Source organism: Nymphaea colorata, chromosome 6 (assembly GCF_008831285.2).
Source record: "Nymphaea colorata isolate Beijing-Zhang1983 chromosome 6, ASM883128v2, whole genome shotgun sequence".
Taxonomy (NCBI): Eukaryota; Viridiplantae; Streptophyta; class Magnoliopsida; order Nymphaeales; family Nymphaeaceae; genus Nymphaea; species Nymphaea colorata.
In genome coordinates this window covers 13,218,633-13,239,523 of record NC_045143.1, presented here as the reverse complement: position 1 = coordinate 13,239,523, position 20,891 = coordinate 13,218,633, and the positions used below count along the sequence as shown (strand labels likewise).

The 20,891-nt window shown below is 41.4% G+C and overlaps 1 protein-coding gene across 1 annotated transcript; it reads right to left on the bottom strand.

The window, feature by feature from the left end:
• Positions 1 to 14,848: 14,848 nt before the first annotated feature.
• On the bottom strand, positions 14,849 to 19,642 carry LOC116256778 (guanylate kinase 1-like). The gene is made up of 11 exons (XM_031633259.2): positions 19,221 to 19,642; positions 18,741 to 18,777; positions 18,383 to 18,490; positions 18,188 to 18,258; positions 17,969 to 18,098; positions 16,635 to 16,997; positions 16,403 to 16,524; positions 16,183 to 16,318; positions 16,051 to 16,096; positions 15,746 to 15,851; positions 14,849 to 15,623 (listed from the first exon to the last, which is right to left on the bottom strand). The coding sequence occupies exons 2-11, from the start codon at positions 18,741 to 18,743 to the stop codon at positions 15,530 to 15,532; spliced, it is 1,179 nt and encodes a 392-aa protein (XP_031489119.1). The 5' UTR covers positions 18,744 to 18,777; positions 19,221 to 19,642; the 3' UTR covers positions 14,849 to 15,529.
• Positions 19,643 to 20,891: the final 1,249 nt, after the last annotated feature.

The window sequence follows — 20,891 nt, the reverse complement described above, 5'->3', positions numbered from 1 at the left end:
ATTAGGATCAGTACTTGGGTGTCCCCTAGGGTTCCTTTTACACACATAGAGTTAGGCACTGAAGCTCCGGCTAGAGTATAGTAGGCTATGCCAGCGGGGCTTTCGTCCTCGGTTGGGTCATCTTCTTCTTGGCTGCTCGTTTCTTCGGCTTCCTCCCTCTCTTTATCTTCCTCCAAAACTTGAAACAACTTTAGTTGCTTGCATTTATGCCCTCTTTCCCATTTTTCATCACAGTTAAAGCATAGGACCTTTTTGATTCGCTCCTCACATTCCCGGGCCGTGATACATTGGGTATGGGAAGCCATGGCTAGCCGGGATGGGCTGGGTGCAGCCCTAGGAGTGTCTTTTTGTAGCCGGGTGAGTTTGCCATTCTGGCCTTTTGCCTGACCAAGTTGAGCCGTTTTTGCTTCTCTTCAACTATCTGGGCCGCTTTGAAACATTCTTGCAAGTCTTGGGGATTTCGAGCCAAGTGCTCAATTTGTATTTCTTCTTTGAGTCCCCCAATGAAGGTGGCCACAAGGGTGTGAGGTGACCAGTCTTTTACCATGCAACTTATCTCCTCAAATCGACCTTGGTATTGTTGCACCGAACCGGTTTGCGGAAGGCTAGTTAACTCTACTTCAAAGTTGGTAAAACTGGTTTCACCGAATCGGAGGTGAACATCCTCCACAAGGGTTTCCCAATCCGGTGGTGGCCGGTGGTAACGCAGCCACCGATACCATCTCTTGGCTTCTCCTTCAAAATTCATGACACTCAAGGTGATCCATTGCTCCCTTGGAATGTGTTGGCATTCAAAATATTGTTCGATCTTGAAATTCCAGTCTTGCGGGTCTTTGCCATCGAACTTGGGCATATCAATTTTAACTCGCCTTAGCCTTATGGACGTATCTTCTTGATTTTGGAAGGGATTAGTGTTGGCTCGGCCATACCGAGGAACATTGATTCTTCTAGGTGGCACAAACTCTTCCCGAGCCTGGGGTGTGTGTCTGTGGAGTGGGGGCTCGGCCCGAGGTGGCGAAGGAGTGCTGCGGCCTCGTCCGAGCTGCTCATAACATTCAGCCCAGGTGTCAAAGGGTCCCGGAGGGGGTCTGCTAACATGCTCGGCGCCGTAACCCAGCCCGCCCCGGTGAGCTGGCGCGGGCCGCCTCCCACCGTCCTGATTCATTGCCGCCTGCCGCGGGTCGCGAGGCCATTCCCGGAGACGACCGGAGATGCATAAGCATATCCCGCATCTCTTCCATCATTCGGTTTAACTGGCTCAAATGTTCTTCCCTCATCAGTTGCAGTTGGCGCTGAACTGAGATAATCTCGTGAGAAAACCAAGACATGTCCTCTAGTTGAGGCCCAAACCGAGGCTCTATTTGTGGAGCGGCCCCAGAAGTCTTGGGTCTATTTTCGGGCGGTATTTCGGTGCGCTCCATTACCATTGGTATCTCAGGTTCATGCCCTTTCCCTCTGGCCGCTCTGCATCGTGGAACCATTCTGCTGCCATCCGCGCCGGCTCTGATACCACTACTGGTACGACTGCTCGGGCTGATGTAATGCTCGATGTCTTTCAGGCGGGCCGGGTCGGGTCCAGATCCAGACCTGAACCCAAGGGCATGAGGAGCCAGACGCGAGGGCCCTTATCCCTCACGTCTCCCTCTTCTTCCTTGTCACGTTTTTCCTCTGCTTCGACCATGTGAGACCAGGAGGAGGACGAGGGTGCAGTGGCGATGCTAGGGCCGGCGATGGCATTCGGGTAAGCCCTCAACCTCACCCAAACTCTTCCTTCTTCCTTCTTCTTCTCCTCCCTCTCCCATTGTTCTGCCGTCTCCCCTCCCTGCCACACGGCCTCCTCTTGCGCAGCCTCTTCCCTTCCGTTTTTTTGTTGTTGTTTCTCCTCCCTCTCCTCCTCTGCTCGAGCTCTCACTCCCACACTCTCTCGTCCTCTCTGCTGCACCCTCTCCCTTTTCCCCTGCCTGTTTTCTTACTGTTTTTTATTGTTTTGGGGGCTGTTGGTTTGGATTGCAGTTGGGGACGCATTTTTCCCATCATAGCAGTGAGGCAAATCCTTGGTGGTGGCGGCATTGAGGGATTTTAGCCGTTTAGGGGCCTTTCAAACTCATGGGGTGGCTGCCAGGAGGATTGCAGCAGTTCGGACTCTTGAATTGGGGTGAGCAAGGCTTAATTGAGCCTATTTTATTGTATATTTTATGTTGGAACATGTGTAATTATTTTTGGAGCATGGTAGAATTAAGTGTTGGTGATTTTAGGATATATGTTAGCGACTTTGCTTTTTGGAGAAAGTTTAGGATCATGTTGGAGAAGCGTTGATTCATGTCTATCACGATCTTTTAAGTTTAAGGTGTTGATTTTTCGAAGCTATTTGGGAACATCGTAGAGATTGCATTATTGTAGTGAACGTTTAGAGTCGTTTTAGCGAGCTTGAGAGATATGTTGCTATTGATGTGCATATATGTTGTATGTCATGATGGGGAAGATGCCTCAACTAAGGAAAAGTGAGAATCACACATGTGATAAGTCGAATATAAGTTTGAGTTCTAATCGTTGGTGGCAACCTCGAGGGTTCGGAAGATACCCTTTTTGGAGGGCTTTGGGGGTCGACACCCATTTGAGGCGAAGACATGCCTCGATGATGGTATTTTCATATTTGTATCGATTGTAAAGCGATGCGAATAGAGAACTTATCGTTTGACTGTGGTTGCAGGTACACCAGGCACATCAAGTAGGCCTTGAGCAACGTGGGTTGTAGTTCGAAGTGTTTTGTGGAAGCGCGACAGGTATGGCGGCATTCCAGGCAAATCCCTGCCTGGGGCCAACGTGTGAATGTGTATTCCTAGGATCTGGGATCCTAGGATTGTGATGTGATTGAATGATTGTTTTGTAAGTGAATGTATGTTTGCATGTAAATGATTTGATATATGATAAGATTTGTTTTGAAAATTGTTACGCATTGCATGTGCATGCTAGAATTGATAACTGCTTAGGACAGATGAGGTGGGGTATCGAGTGGTGCATTAGAAAGCATCATAGAATGATAATTGCCTAGGACAGCTACGAGCCAATCACAGATCGAGACTACTCTTCGTGGTTCTGGTAAGTTTTGAAAGATGTGACTGATGTGTGTGATTGTGAATGTTGTGACTGGTTGCATATGCATTGCCATGGGCAGTGATGCAATTGAATGAATTGAAGGGTAGTTGTACCCGTATTGTTATGACGGCTAGCTAAGACTGTTATGTTATCTGGAGCCTTCTTGTGGAGGCAATTGGAGGTGTGGGCACACTTATGAAGTGAACCAACCTCATAAGCTAGCAAGTCATTTTGTGAATGATTTGTCATGTGACAAGTTTTGTTTTGGAAAGCCACTAGAAGCTCGTTTTAAAAATTGTTACGCATTTGCATGTGCATGCTAGAATTGATAACTATTTAGGACAGATGTGAGTGCTTGTGAATGTGAATACTGTGAATTGTTGCATATGCATTGCCGTGGGCAATGATGCAAATAAATGAATTGGAGGGTAGTTATACCCGTACTATATGACGGCTAGCTAAGACTGTTAATGTTATGTGTGACCCTTGTGTGGAGGCAATTGGAGGTGTGGGTGCACTCGTGAAGTGTACCAATCTCATGAGCTAGCCAATCATTTTGTGAATGTGCTATTACAATGATAATAATGAAAGAGTAAGAGATGAGAGGCCAGTGGGATGTGGCTATGTGTTTGGGAGACGTCCCGCTTTGGCCACTGGTCTCGCCTGTTCGGAGCGCAGGCGGTGGGTACTGTTGTGTGATGTGCTTGGAGCGTTGGACTCCCACCTTCCCAACCTGGGTGTCCTAGAGAAGGCTGAGTATCTCTCATTGGAATTCACACATCCATGGATGAGTGCTCTACCGTTGCAACGGGTGAATGGATCCATACTGTTCTAGGCCACCACGGGGGCTGTCTCTCGGTTATGGGCCGCCCACGGTGTGCACGTGCCTGTGTTTGTTACCACAGGAACTGTCAATTCACTGAAATTAATGGAAATGAAATATATGTGAATGGATGTATGTGATTGATGCACATGTGAATGATATGAATGAAATGAAATGTTTAAGCATGCCTTGCATGTGATTGAAATGGTGTTACTGTGGCCCTTGAGTGGCCTTTACATGTCGTGGTCTATATTAGGGGTCTTCTTGGCAAATGATGTAACTATGCCCTGACACGACATGATGATGATTTGTTTTATGATTGTATATTCTCATATTTGAGCCCTACCTAAGAGGGTTTGAGATTTTCCTGACTTGTTGCCATACTATGAAGGCTAAGCCTTCAGTTGTTTTTTTTTTTTCAGGTTTTGGCGGACCCCAGGCAACAAGTTGATCGGATCGCTTCACTCACATCCTACTGGGGAGGTTTTGGGTCTTTGGTAGTGCCGGAGCGTCATGGTTTGATCTCTTTGATGTCTTATTTTTGTTAGGCATCAAAGTTATGGTTTGGGGCATTTTTGTCATACACATAGATGTGATTTTGTATGAATTGAAGTTATTATATAAATGAAAGTTTGCCCCATGGTTTCGAATGACATTGCTCCCTCTTTTTTTGAATTATTGTGTAGTCGCACATCAATGCTTTATGTTTAGAAAAAAAATGTTTTGAGGGTCAAAAGGTTGGGGTGTGACAGCTTTAGTATCAGAGCTATGGCAAACCCCACTATGGATGTGAGTTAAAGCCTATCTGTGAAGTCATGTTGCCCAGGTACGCGTTTACTTGATTGTACTTCTATTGTAGTTTTGATCTTTCAGTAAAGTATATGTATAGAAGATGATTGTTGTTTTGAGTGATTGATGTTTTGAAACATTGTGCTGATGCACATTTGTGATTTGATTTAAAGGATTGGTCATAGACCTTGTTTGAGAATGAGGGTTCTTGTGTGTATTGTTGGAGTACCAATGTTGGGGTAAGAAGCGAGTTGGGCTTACTACAGAGACACGAAAGAGCCAAGTTCGGCACATTCAGATGGGCATACCCATTGGATAATAGCTTGTCAGGGCAACAGTACGCCCAGGCTAGTGTGGGTGCCCAAACCCTATCAAGGTAGACTCCACCTGTTGATGTACAGACTGTACTACTGACTACGTTGCAGACATTGACCTCCCTTGTACCATCGATGATCAGTAAACAGAGGAGCCATGCATCTCCTACTGGAGACACCACCACACCACCTAAGGAGAAAGCAACAACGGTGTCATTCAACTAGTTTATGTCGATGCAGTCGCCTGTCTTTACTGGAGATGGCAGTCCAGACAAGGCAGAGGAGTGGATTGAAGAGGGTGAACACATCTTTGAGTTCCTTAAGATGCTAGAATGTGACAAAGTTAACTATAGTTCGTATTTGTTGAAAGGTGATGCCAAACAGTGGACGTGGAGACCCACCCATTTCACTTATCTGCACAGTTAGTAATTCATAAGTTTTAGTGAGTTTGATGTGATTTTGGGCATGGATTGGTTATATGAGCATTATGCCAACATAGATTACAGGAAGAAGTAGATACAATTGTTGACTAATGAGATGCAACCTGTGGAATTTCATGCTCGTAAAGCTAGTCGAACTGATAAGATAATGGTGTCTGCATTGAAGGCAAAACGTTTGATAAATAGTGAAAGTGTTGCGTTCTTGGTTAATGTGTTGACCAATGAAACTGAACCGGTGAGGTTACAGGATGTTGCCATTGTGAGTAAGTACCCCGATGTGTTTCGTGAGGAACTGTCAAGTTTGCCTCCAACACGAGAAGTTGAATTCAAATAGAGTTGTTACCAGGGACAACTCCTATTTCTAAGGCACCCTACCGTATGGCACCGACAAAGTTAGAAGAATTGAAGAAGCAATTGCAGGAGCTCCTAGATAAGGGCTTCATTCGAACTAGTGTGTCACCATGGGGAGCACCAGTATTGTTTGTTAACAAGAAAGATGGGACGATGCGTTTGCGTATAGATTATCTCATGTTGAATCAAGTCACAATCTAGAATAAGTATCCGCTTCCAAGAATTGAAGACTTGCTTAATCAACTTAAGAATGCAAAGGTATTCTCCAAGATCGATATGAGGATAGAGTATCATCAACTCTTGATACAGGAGGAAGATGTTTCTAAGACTGCTTTTCGAACTAGATATGAGCACTATGAATTCAGGGTCATGCCTTTTGGGTTGACCAATACTCCCGTAGCATTTATGGACCACATAAATCGGGTTTTCCAAGACTACTTGGATCGATTTGTTATTTTTTTTGTTGATGATATTCTGATGTACTCAGATAGTGAGGCAGAGCACAAAGATCACTTGAGGAGTGTGTTGAGTATTTTGCTTTAGCACAAGTTATATGCCAAATACTCGAAATGTGAATTTTAGTTAGAGAAGGTGAACTTCCTTGGTCATGTGATCTCGAAGGATGAAATTTCCGTCGATCCGGCCAAGGTATCAGTTGTACAGAACTGGAGGACACCTTGCACTGTAACTGAAGTTAGAAGCTTTTTGAGATTGGTAGGATACTATCGCAGGTTCATACAAGACTTTTTGAAAATAGCTACACCCATGACTAAGCTATTAAGAAAATGAGTGAAGTTTGTTTGCAATGAAGAGTGTGAGAAGAGTTTTCAAACTCTTACAACTACCCCTATTCTGACGCTTCCATCAGGTTATTCTGGTTTCGTAGTGTACACAGATGCATCAGGAATCAATTATGGTTGTGTATTGATGCAACATGGCCGTGTAGTGGCTTATGCATCAAGACAGTTGAAGGTACTTGAGAAACACTATCCCACTCATTATTTGGAGTTGTGAGCGATTGTGTTTGCACTGAAAATATGGAGACATTATCTCTATGGGGCAATGTTTGAGGTATTTACAGATCATAAGTCATTGAAGTATATATTCTCCCAAAAAGATCTAAATCTGAGGCAAAAAAGATGGATTGGATACTTAAAGGATTATGATTTCACAATATCATATCATTCAGGCAAGGCGAATGTGGTAGCTGATGCTTGGAGCAGACATGTTAAGGCAACAATGTGCAGTATGTTGACTCATTCTTGGACATTGTTGCAAGATGTGATAGCTTGGGAGCCTCACCTTTGTGACGAGAACAAAGCAACGATGACTGCCGTGATACGACATCCTTTGATGGAGGAGCTTAAATTGAAGCAAAAGGAAGATCCCGATTTTGCTAAGAACATAGAAGAAAGAAAGAAGGTAGATTCTCTTTGGCATCAAGATGAAGATGGTTCATTGCGATTTCGGCACAGATTGTGGGTCCCTATAGATGAAGAGGTGAAGCGACAGTTGCTTGAAGAAGCTCACAAATCTAAGTTTTTTATACATCCTGGCAGTACAAAGATATTTCAGGATACGAGAAAGAATTTTTGGTGGCCTGGAATGAAGCGTGAAATTGTAGAATATGTAGCAAAGTGCTTAGTTTGCCAGCGGCTCATAGCAGAGCATCAACGGCCAGGAGGTTTGTTGCAAGAATTGATATCCCAGTGTGGAAATGGAAAGACATTACAGTGGATTTTGTGGTTGGTTTGCCTCACACCAGAAGTCAACATGATGCCATATGAGTGATTGTTGATCGACTTACGAAGTCCACTCATATTCTGCCAATCAGGATCAGTCGATCCTTGAAAAGTCTCGTAGAGTTATATATTGGCGAGATAGTGAGATTGCATGGAGTGCCTTAGTCCATCATTGCGAATCGAGATCCACGTTTTACCTCTAGGTTTTGGGGGCAATTGCAAAATGCATTAGGTACCAATCTTAAGCTGAGCATAGCGTTCCACCCATAAACTGATGGGCAATCTGAGAGGACCATTCAAACCTTAGAGGATATGTTGTGTGCATGTGTCTTAGAGTGGAATGGAGAATAGAATAAACATGCAAAAATGGTAGAATTTGCATATAATGATAGTTACCACTCTAGTATTGGAATGACACCTTTTGAGGCTTTGTATGCAAGATAGTGTAGATCGCCAGCATGTTGGACCGATTTGGGTGATGGCAAGATTGAAAACCCTTTAGCATTACAACGCTACATCGACCAAGTGCAATTGATAAGGAAAAAGTTGTTGACTGCACAGAGTAGACAGAAAAACTATGCCGACATTCGACGTATAAAGTTGGCTTTTGAGATTGGTGATCATGTGTTCTTGAAGATTTCGCCTACTATAGGCATTTTTCGATTTGGTGTAAAGGGAAAGTTGAGCCCGAGGTTCATTGGACCGTTTGAGATATTAGAAAAGATCAGAGACGTGGCATACAGATTGGCACTACTACCTAACTTGAGTCTTGCTCATGATGTTTTCCATGTTTCCATGCTTCGAAAGTATGCACCATATCCTACGCATGTGATTGACTTTCAAGGTATTCAGGTGCAAGATGATTTGACAATGGAAGAGAAACCTATTAGATTTGTGGATCAAAGAGGACAAGTGTTTCGCAAAAGTGAAATGACAACACCATGGGTTAAAGGAGAACATATGAGAACTTGAAGAGGATATGCAAAAGAAGTATCCACACTTATTCTTACTTTGAGGTATGATCTAAATTTTGAGGACGAAATTTTATTTAAGGAGGGTAGGATGTAACGCTCGATGTCTTTCAGGCGGGCGAGTCGGGTCCAGATCCGGACCCGTACCCAAGTGCGTGAGGAGCCCGACACGAGGGCCCTTCTCCCTCATGTCTCCCTCTTCTTCCTTGTCGCCTTTTTCCTCTGCTTCGACTGTGTGAGACCAGGAGGAGGACGAGGGTGCAGTGGCGACGCTTGGGCTAGCAGAGGAAAGACGGCGGCGTTTGGGTAAGCCCTCAACCTCGCCCTAACTCTTCCTTCTTCCTTCTCCTTCTCCTCCCTCTCCCATTGTTCTGCCGTCTTCCGTCCCTGCCGCACGGCCTCCTCTTGCACAACCTCTTCCATTTCGTTTTTTTTGTTGTTTTTCCTCCCTCTCCTCCTCAGCTCGAGCTCTCACTCCCACACTCTCTCGTCCTCTCTGCTGCACCCTCTCCCTTTTTCCCCACCCGTTTTCTTGTTGTTTTTGACTGTTTTGGGGGCTGTTGGTTTGGATTGCAGTTGGAGACACATCTTTCCCCTTATAGCAGTGAGACAAATGCATTGGTGGTGGCGGAATTGAGGGATTTTAGCCGTTTTGGGGCCTTTCGAACTCGTCGGGTGGCTGCCGGGAGGATTGCAACAGTTCAGACTCTTGAATTGGGGTGAGCAAGGAGTAATTGAGCATATTTTATTGTATATTTTATGTTGGAACATGTGTAATTATTTTTGGAGCATGGTAGAATTAAGTATTGGTGATTTTATGATATATGTTAGCGACTTTGCTTTTTGGGGAAGGTTTAGGATCATGTTGGAGAAGCATTGATTCATGTCTATCACGATCTTTTAAGTTTAAGGTGTTGATTTTTCGAAGCTATTTGGGAACATGGTGGAGATTGCATTATTGTGGTGAATGTTTAGAGTCGTTTTAGCGAGTTTGAGAGATATGTTGCAATTGATGTGCATATATGTTGTATGTTATGGTGAGGAAGACTCCTCAATTAAGGAAAACAAGTAAGAATCGCACATGTAATAAGTCGAATATATGTTTGAGTTCTAATCGTTGGTGGCAACCTCGAGGGTTGGGAAGAGACCATTTTTGTTGGGCTTTGTGGGTCGACACCCATTTGAAGCGAAGGCATGCCTCGATGATGGTATTTTCAGATTTGTATCGATTGTAAAGCGTTGTGAATAGAGAACTTATCATTTGACTGTGGTTGCAGGTACACCGGGCACATCAAGTAGGCCTTGAGTAACATTGGTTGTAGTTCGAAGTATTTTGTGGAAGCGCGACAGGTATGGTGGCATTCCAGGCAAATCCCTGCTTGGGACCAACGTGTGAATGTGTGTTCCTAGGATCGTGGGATCCTAAGATTATGGTGTGATTGAATGATTGTTTTGTGAGTGAATGTATGTATGCATGCAAATGATTTGATATATGATAAGGTTTGTTTTGAAAAATGTTACGCATTGCATGTGCATGCTAGAATTGACAACTGCTTAGGACAGATGAGGTGGGGTATCGAGTCGAGTGTCTCCTCGACCCCAAACGTGCATTAGAAAGCATCATAGAATGATAATTGCCTAAGACAGCTACGAGCCAATCACGGATCGTGACTACACTTCGTGGTTCAGCTAAGTTTTGAAAGATATGTCTGATGTGTGTGATTGTGAATGTTGTGATTGGTTGCATATGCATTGCCATGGACAATGATGCAATTCAATGAATTGAAGGGTAGTTGTACCCATATTGTTATGACGGCTAGCTAAGACTGTTAATGTTATCTGTAGCCCTCATGTGGAGGCAACTGAAGGTGTGAGTACACTTGTGAAGTGAACCAACCTCATGAGCTAGCCAGTCATTTTGTGAATGATTTGTCATGTGACAAGTTTTGTTTTAGAAAGCTATTAGAAGCTCGTTTTGAAAATTGTTACGCATTTGTTTGTGCATGCTAGAATTGATAACTGTTTAGGACAAATGAGGTGGGGTATCGAGTCGACTGTCTCCTCGACCCCGATTGTGCATTAGAGAGCAACATAGAATGATAATTGCATAGGACAGCTACGAAATATCACGGATCGAGACTACTCTCTGGGATTTTGATAAGTTTTGAAAGATGTGAATGATGTGTTTGATAAGATGTGAGTGCTTGTGAATGTGAATACTGTGAATTGTTGCATATGCATTGCCGCGGGCAATGATGCAAATGAATGAAATGGAGGGTAGTTGTACCTGTACTGTATGACGACTAGCTAAGACTGTTAATGTTATGTGTAGCCCTCGTGTGGAGGCAATTGGAGGTGTGGGTGTACTCGTGAAGTGTACCAATCTCATGAGCTAGCCAATCATTTTGTGAATGTGCTATTATAATGATAATAATGAAAGAATAAGAGATGAAAGGCCAGTGGGATGTGGCTATGTGTTTGGGAGACATCCCGCTTTGGCCACTGGTCTCGCTTGTTCGGAGCGCAGGCAGTGCAAGGCCTCAGGGTACTGTTGTGTGATGTGCTTGGAGCGTTGGACTCCCACCTTCCCAACCTGGGTGTCCTAGGGAAGGCTGGGTATCTGTCATTGGAATTCACACATCCATGGATGAGTGCTCTACCGTTGCAGCGGGTGAATGGATCCATACTGTTCTGGGCCACCACGGGGGTTGTCTCTCGGTTATGGGCCGCCCACAGTGTGCACGTGCCTGTGTTTGCACCCACAGGAACTGCCAATTCACTAAAATTAATGGAAATGGAATGTATGTGAATGGATGTATGTGATTGATGTACATGTGAATGATATGAATGAAATGAAATGTTTAAGCATGCCTTGCATGTGATTGAAATGGTGTTACTGTGGCCCTTGAGTGGCCTTTACATGTCGTGGTCTATGTTAGGGGTCTTCTTGGCAAATGATGTGACTATGCCCAGCCACGACATGATGATGATTTGTTTTATGATTGTATATTCTCGTATTTGAGCCATGCCTAAGAGAGTTTGAGATTTTCCTAGCTTGTTGCCATATTGCGAAGGCTAAGCATTCAGTTGTTTTTTTTTCAGGTTTTGGCGGACCCCGAGCAACAGGTTGATCAGATCGCTTCACTCACATTCTACTGGGGAGGTTTTGGGTCTTTGGTAGTGCTGGCGCGTCTTGGTTTGGTCTCTTTGATGTCTTATTTTTGTTAGGTATCAAAGTTGTGGTTTGAGGCTTTTTTGTCATACACATAGATGTGATTTTGTATGAATTGAAATTGTTATATAAATGAAAGTTTGCCCCATGGTTTCAAATGACATAGCTCTCTCTTTTTTTGAATTGTTGTGTAGTCGTACTTCAATACTTTATGTTTTGAAGAAAATGTTTGAGGGTCAAAAGGTTGGGGTGTGACAGCCGAGGCGCTGCCGAGGCCTGTCGACCCTCGCCTTCTGTTCCCGGACCACGCACTAGACGTTGTAGGCAGGAGGAGGCTAACTCCCGAGTATACAAATCCTTCCGCAGTTGGTTTAACTGCCGACTGTGTACAAGTTTATCCCCGCGGGTACAAGAAAAGCCCGGCCCAAGTACAAGTTTTACAAGTGAGGTTAAGGTCTAAATTACAACCGTGTACGATACAAGTGTAGGAAAACCCTCACAACTCACGTTGCCGCTGCCCGGCTCAAGCCATTCACATGCATTCATTCATCGAGCAAACCATTCCCCTTTTTTGTGCCGTGAGTTCCCCTGGGTTAGGCCAGACCAAGTGTATCGGCTCAGCCAGGGGTCGTTTGGGAGTGAGGTCCACCAATGATCCCTTTTGGCTGGCAAGAGAGGGCCGAAGCCGCGAGTCAAACCACACCCTCCCCGCAAAGAGAGGTTAGGGACTTACCGCAGTCCAAGGGTGGACTGCTATCGGCTTTTTGCTTCGGAATGAAGCACTCGGTGGTGAAGCACTCGGTGGATGGCTCGGGCTGCGGTACCGTGGCAGATTTATAATAACTTTAATAGTGCTTTATGGTACTTTCTGTGACAATTTTAAATTTTTAACCATGCAACTTTGGCGGATTTGAATCCTCTATTTATTGCCAGAGTTATGCATCCTCATTGCTTCTTTAGATTGACAGCCAGGCTTTGTGCAATGAAACAATATCTGATTGAAGTTTGTTTCCATTTCCTATATATATATATATATATATATATATATATATATATAGTGTACGTGTGTGATAGGTATCTCTAGTCATCTTAAAAACCAATGTCGTCCATCTAAAGCAGATGGATGATCGAGAGAAAAACAAGGGGAAAAAAGGTATAAATATATATTAAATGACAAAAATGCTAGTCACCTTTTTCTTTTTATTTTTCTATTAACCATCCATCATGTTGGATCCGACAGTGTGGATTAGTTGACTGGATCGCTCAAAAAAACTAGTCACTATATGCATATAATGATTGAATGATGACTATAATTATCAAGAGTTACCCAACTATGTAACCAAGGTTGGCCATATGAAGTAGATGGATAGTTGAAAGAAAAACAAAGAGAAAAATGTTTAAACCAATACTCGGTGGCGAAAATGCTCCTCACCTTTTTGAAATTGTTTTTTTCTGAACCAACAAACATATTGGATTATATGACTCTAGTTAGATGGCTGGAATGTAAGACTCACCACTGATATATATATATATATATATATATATATATATACAAAAACATTATACATTATAGCAACAGTTTATAATACTTTTAACAATGCTTTATTGTAGTTTTAATGACAAATTCTTAATTTTTAACCTTGCAGCTTTTGGTGGATTTGAATCCTCTAATTATAGCCAAGAGTCCTCATCGCTTCTTCAAATCCACAGCCAATCTTTGTGCAGTAAAACATTGATTGAAGATTTATATATATATATATATTTATATATATATATATATATATATATATATATATGTGGATATGAAGCGATAATAGTACATTGTCCGATGCAATGCGTGAGATAGAGGTATATATAGTGATTGGTAGAAACCAGCCTAATAAGTCAGGGATGAAAACCAGACCCTCCAAATAAGATATTTAATATATATATATATTTTTAAATTTAATCTTACAAATATCAACTTAAGGACAGATTGATGCAAAAAACATAATAAGCAAAAAGGAATTGTTCATAGCATCAACATTTTGATAATAGACAAATCAACATTTTTCATAAAAATAATTTGTTTCAAATATATATATATATGTAGGGTGTGAGTGTGTGTGTGCGAGCGATGACTCTGGGTATCTAGAGTTATACAGCCATTTAGCCAAGGCCGTTTATTAAAAGCAGATGGAGAAAAACAAGGAAAAAAAAGTATAAACTAATATTAAATGACAAAAATATCCATCACCTTTTTTTCTTTTCTTTTTTTTTTCTCTTAATCGTCCATTATGTTGAATCAAATAGTGTAGATTAAATGACTGGATGACTCTTAAAGTCACCATTCAATTTTCATATATATATATATATATATATATATATATATATATAAAATGAGTGAATGATGACTTTATTTTATCAAAAGTAACGTAACGAAGTAGATGAATAGTTGAAAAAAAAATGTTTAAACCAATACTAATGAAGTAGATGAATAGTTGAAAAAAAAAATGTTTAAACCAATACTAGATGATGAAAATGCTCCTTACCTTTTTTTAATTGTTTTTTCTAAACCGTCCATCATATTGGATTAAACGTCCCTAGTTAAATGGCTAGAATATCAAAGTTACCACTCAAGCCTATATATATATATATAATTCAAAAGATAAATACAAAAACATTTTACATTATAGCAATAGTTTATAATACTTTTATCAATGCTTTACAGTGCTTCCAACAACAAATTCTTAATTTTTAACGTGCAGCTTTTGGTCAATTTGAATCCTCATAGCCAGGCTTTGTGCAATGCAACGATATTCGACTGAATTTTGTTGCCATTTCCTGCCTTCTGCGAAGGCATCATCATCTACTTCTTGCTTGGATCAGCTAACTCCAAAAGCGTAATTCAACAGCCTTCCGGAAACTGCGAACCAAACAGAATGCACAGCCGCACAGGTCTTCTGTCCATCGGCTGGGAATGAAGATCATTTAAATAACAGGTTCGTCATTATGTATTAACATCTAATGCCACGTTCAGCCAAATATCAGCCGGTTTTTTGAAATATCACTTCAGGTTAAAAATGAAAGATCGAAGCCCAACATCGTGGTTGGATTTTACGGGAGTTGAAAATGAGAGTTTACATTGTATAAAATTTATTAAAATGGAGAGGTTATAAAATTTAATCTGTATTTCGATAATTTTTTAATTTGAACCTTCAGAGTTCATGGTTAAGTTGAAAAAAAAACAACAGCCAAAACCCAATATCCGTCCGCACAGCGCTGGACAGCTAAATGCAATGGACTGCTCACTGCAAAATCAGAACTCTTCTACAGAAATCATACCATGAAGGGTAAGCCAAGATCTTCCATTTCCAGGTCCTCTGATTTTGCGTCTATAAAATAATTGGTCGGTTGATCCATCATAAAACAAGTAAAAGAATGAATCTTGCCCTTGCCAATGTATCTATCCACAACAAACCAGAAGATCCCCTAGTGATTCAGGAAGTCGTCCCCAAAACCTTCCTCGCAGAAGAATGCTTTCCTGCAGCTAAATTCTACCTTACTCCAATTTTCATCTATCATACTGTGTGTGTGCCAGTTCCCTATTTCATTTCTAGACGCTTCAATGTCTTTCCAGTTCATCCTGAGGAACCACGCTTCCTGCTTTGATTTTCCCAATATCCTACCAAATATTTTGATGCCAAAGACCAGAAACAACTTGCATATACTGGAATCTTATAGAAATCATCATCCCCATTTGTCAATCCAAAAATTTTGTTCAAGTTAGTATTTTGCTAAATCTGGTAACCTCCACTAATATGTAGAACCATGAAGGTGCTGTTTCCCATCCTAAATGTCTGCAAGTGGGCCAACCTCATGTAATTTCAGTCCCCTTGTCCGTCCTGGGGCACCCCCTTTTAGCGTTGAAACATCAAGAATATATCTGCCAAGACAATAAAGCAAGCCACGATGAGTATTTCAGTGACGTCTTATAGTTTACACACTGCAACACTAGAATTAGTATTATATTTGCTATTCTATACCCGGATGAAAGATATTACTTACAAGACACTTGATGGTTTTCCTAGGCTGGTAGTTCCACCATATATCAGAACCTTCTGTTCCAACTGCAGAACTAAATAACCAGCAGGCAACTCAAAGTTTTTCAATGCTGCACAGCAGAGATCGCTTGTAAGTTCTTATCTCATAAAAAGACTTGGCATATTTGTTTTTCTTTATGAAACTTTACGAGGAAACTAGCAGGTTCAATGAATATGCAAGAAACAATCACAAATTTAAGTACGAATAAACTTCTAACTATTTTGTGCTGCAAAAAAAGAGAAATGCAATAGCTAATCACATAGATTTACCTGGTGGATTTACTTCACAGAATCCATCATTCAGTCCTAAAATATTCTACACAAGGAACTCTATCATGTCAGTATCAAAATCTTTATCTCTTAAGTCAAAGGATAATGCATGAGAGAGGGAAGATGGAATACTTTGAGATTTTCATAGCAGGTCTCAAGATCATCATTGACTAACACATGTTCAAAGACACCAGAGGATCTCCCTTGCTCAAGCTCTGCCTTTGCATTTCTAAGACGCTTCTGAATTTGTTCTTCTGTTTCAGTCCCCCTGCTCATATTTGCCACAATTCACCCTCAGCTTGACTGGACAAATGATTCTACAAAAATTGAAGAGTTATACCTAGAAAACTACCTTTCCCGAAGGCGCTTCTCAAGCTCTTCAAAGGTTGGGGGGCAGATAAAGATGAATATTGCTTCAAGGGAACTTGCCTTAACTGATTTTGCTCCTTGAACATCAATGTCAAGGATACACCTCTGCATCCAAGAAAGTTGACAAACTCAAGCTAATAAATACAACAACTTCTGAAAATTTTGTGGCTTAAAAGGAGAGTTTCTGCCCTTAAAGAAATAGTCAGTATGCACACCTTTCCAGCATCTGTAACTGCCTCCACAGCATCAATACTTGTACCGTAGAGATTCCCATGCACCGCAGCTGACTCAAGAAACTTTCCTTCTCTTATATCATTCTCCATGGTATGTCGCTCTGTGAAGTGATAATGAACCCCATCCTTCTCCCCAACTCTTGGAGATCGAGTGGTATGGCTTACAGAAAATCCAAATGTGGACGGAAATTCCTTCATTAGTTTGGAGATCAAAGTTCCCTTCCCAACTCCAGAAGGACCACTTATGACTATCGGTTTTGGGCAATTACCCCTCACTCCTTTACTCCAGGCCACCACCTCAGTTTCTAATCTCTTTCTCTGCTCCTTAACGAAAGGAGTATCTACCTGGCCATTCTCGAAAAAAAAAAAAAAGGAACATCCATATTAGTGATTCAATTACCATACGTCCTACTAGAAAGATGATCAATAATAAAACCAAAATGACAAGCTTGGCTCCCATATTAGTATTGCACCCTGTTCAGCTCTTTGATGGTGTTCATTGACCTTGAACTAAAGTGAAGTCAATCAGCATAAGCAGTCTTTCCCAATAAATTCTTGAGAATCAAAATTATAGACACCATTCTCTTGAAGCAAGAAAGAAAACGTAAACTTCCCAATAGAATTAAAAGATACTGCATCCCGTAAGTCGTCAGGGTGTCTCAAAAGCAGTGGACGAACCCATCAAACATCCAAGGAACATTAGGGAGAACTGGTTTGCCTCAACATCCAGGTCCATGACGCATAACTTAGTTACAGCAGAACAAGCAGAAGCTGATGCCCACAAAGGCAAAGATCGACAAGAAACAAATGACACACGTGCAGCCTATGAATTTTTATGGAACCAACTATGCTTATTGGACTGAGTAGATCTCTCTTTGCTTCTATCATTGAATCTCTATAGCATTCTATCACCTTTGGAAATAAGAAATGAATCAGGATGCTAAAGCCTACCACATGCAATTGTAAAAGATATTTCCTGGAAGAACTAAACATGTTTTCCTTGTGAAGATATTATGTTAGACAACATAAGCAGCTGCAAACCTGCTCATCACGCCTTAATTTGAGGAATACGTTGGGAAATACTTGGTGTCTGTCTATTTGCAGAAATAACAGTTATCAGGCAACAGCAGAAATAACAGTTATCAGGCGGTAGGCAAATGGAACTTTTGTAAAACAGACCCATAACAAAAGAAGCCTAGTAAGGGACACGTACCCAGGCAAGCCAACGCTGGAAGATCACAGCGAATGGGAGAGAGAGAGAGAGAGAGAGAGAGAGAGAGAGAGAGAGAGAGAGAGAGAGAGAGAGAGAGAGAAACCTCAAGAAACCAAGCAAAATCGTCTGGTGGAGAATCTCTCATGAGGACTAGTATCCTCTCCGTGCTCAGAACAACAGCATAATGTCCTTTTGAAGGCCCTAGGTTCGCCCCTAACACAGTTGGAGTTATCCTAGACCACAATAAGCAGGCATCAATGAATTCTCAATTCCAGAACAGTGAACTAAAATTTAAGAATGCAAAATCTTTCTACATGCTCACCATTTGCCGATCAATTTGTCAAAAACCCGTACACAGGAGGGACTCCCCGCATCAGACCCTCCGATGGCATACTGAGCAATTAAATAAAGGAGCAGGAGGAGACTCAGCATGGAAACAAGCATCAAAGACCAATATGATGTACGAGGAACCACCAAGAAAGTTCACATAATATGTAATATGTTAAGATTCAGTCACCAGTTTATGGCCAATTGCTGTCGTGGTTTGGCAACCTCCGAACTCCAAGTCTAAATCCGTTGGAAGATCATCTTGCTGAGCTTCAGGAAAGAAATTCTGCACTTCTCCCTGACCATTAAAAACAGTAAAATTTCAAAAACCACAATCAAGGCTATCAACACAACATGGTATCCTCTAAATAATGGTTATTGATTTCCAATATTTGATGGCGAACAAGATATATACTTCTCTCTCTTTTTTTCCTTCTGTTTTTCCATTCCAATAATGCACTTTTGCTCTTGTCTTGTTCCTAGAAAACTACTACAGATCAACAAACAAACAAGCAAGCATAGCATTGAAGAAAGCAGAAGATTCTCACCATCAATAATCTCCCACTTCAGGATGAAGACTTTGTCCTGCAAAATACAAGCAGAGAAAAATTGAAAAGCCAAACCACCACAACTCGGATCTAGCTAGCCAATGTTATATAAAGAAGAAAAATAGGTAGCCAGAGCCCGATATCGAAAAAATAAACAACACCATCTTTTTTCTTTTTGCCCGTAAATCATAGAATTGACGAAACAGAACCCATTAACTTTTGCTTGTCGGAACAAAAATCAAGACCTATGAAGTCAGTACATTGGCCATGAAGCATTCTTTCCGTAAAGAAGGAAACTAACAGAAGATGCCACAGCAAGGAAATCATACCGCAACAAAGAGCAAAACGGTTTTTTTCTTGAGAAAGAGAGAGAGAGAGAGAGAGAGAGAGAGAGATCTTGGTCCCTTTTTTTCTGGACGGACCCTTGATCTTGAAAGCAAATAATGGGGAACACTTGAAACAGGCGTTGAGATCTTTTACCCTAAAAAGATCCTGCTTTCAGGGACTTGAAGAAACCGCGATTTTATAATTTAATATTAAGCCTCTTTCTTCCTTTCCTTGTTTCCTCCGTTTTCTGCAACAGTGCACCTCACGTTGAGGAAGGCCCAACCCACCAAACAAAGAGAAGCAGGACCCAAATTTTCAACTTGGGTGCCCGTCACGATGACTTCATTAAATATATATAGAAACTCGAGAGAGAGAGCGCGCGCGCGAGAGAGAGAGAGAGAGAGAGAGAGAGAGAGGCTTCTTTGTTTGACGGCCACGAGGAAAGACGCTTTCTGGTTCGATGCACCTGTCCATGGAACAAGATTGACCAAAGTCTCCACCACTACCAGAGCACAAAAGAACAAAAGGAGAGAGATTCAGCAGGGAATGGGTCCACAAAACCGCCTCCACTAAGCTGCCTCCGTTGAATGCGTAGCGTACGTTGATGTCGGTCTTCTTGTTGGCTGCCCAGAAATTCACACGACCCCAATTTTCAGGACCAAGGGAAATGAACTTTTTCATAAACAGAACGGCCACAAATTCTTTTTTCTTTTCTGAAAACCCGCTTAACCATTGGAATATCACGCTTAGCAACACTGCTTTGTTCAACCACTTTACGCTAGATGGTTCGTTGCTTTCTGTACGACGTAAACGCTTAACTCCTGCTTTTACAATGCTACTCCTTTCTTTTCTTTTATAATGTCATAGTCAACAACTTGACTTTTAATTTTGTTTTCCCCGTAAACTTTTTATATATTACTTGAATTTGACTCAAAAGAACTCTTTCACTTCTTTTCAAAAGCGTAACGCAAGAAAATTGTTGAATGACAAACCATCAAGGTTTTCTTGCAACCCTAATCTTATGAATATGAGGAGAGGTTTCCAATCTACGAATCAAAATAAAATAACTCATCAAAATTTCAAATCATCTATTTTAGGCCACAAGAAAATCAGATCGGAATCATTGGTCAACTTTGCGAACACAACAACTTATCCCCAACAACAAAGCCAAGTTTTTTTTAGCCGAGGAGCACTGAGTCACCAGCCCTGATCAGATGTGGGCGGCTCATGTAATTTTTGAATCATAACGATGTAATTCTGAATTTTAAATGCAACTTTTGATGGGCTGGTGTGGACATGCCTATGCCTAACATCTCGACTACTCACACTTGAAAAAAGAAATACATGGGTAAGAACCCAAAAAGTTGTCAATATGCATTCTACTTTTGGTCTACTTTGACATCAAGTTAAATGACCAACTTCGAGTGTTACTACCACGGAATTAACATATCACATGCAACCAAAACAGAAGATGTACATATGACCAAATATGACATACTGAACTACAAAACTCGATCAATCTTATTAGATAAATATCACTGATATGCATGCTTAGAGTGATTACTATTTGGTATAACCCTTATTGTCAAATTTATAGATATTCAAATCATTGAGTTTACCTTAACTATCATCAGTGCACATCATACAGGAAACACAATGAAGATACTCAAGGGCCTGTTAATTCATACGAAGTATCAAACTCAAGAGCATCACATCTAACAACCTCAAAAATCAAGTCACAACACAGTGCTAGTGCTAATTCATAGCTTGACTGCTACTTAATTTGCTTCGTTCAAATTATCCTTAAAAAATAGGTTGAAGGGT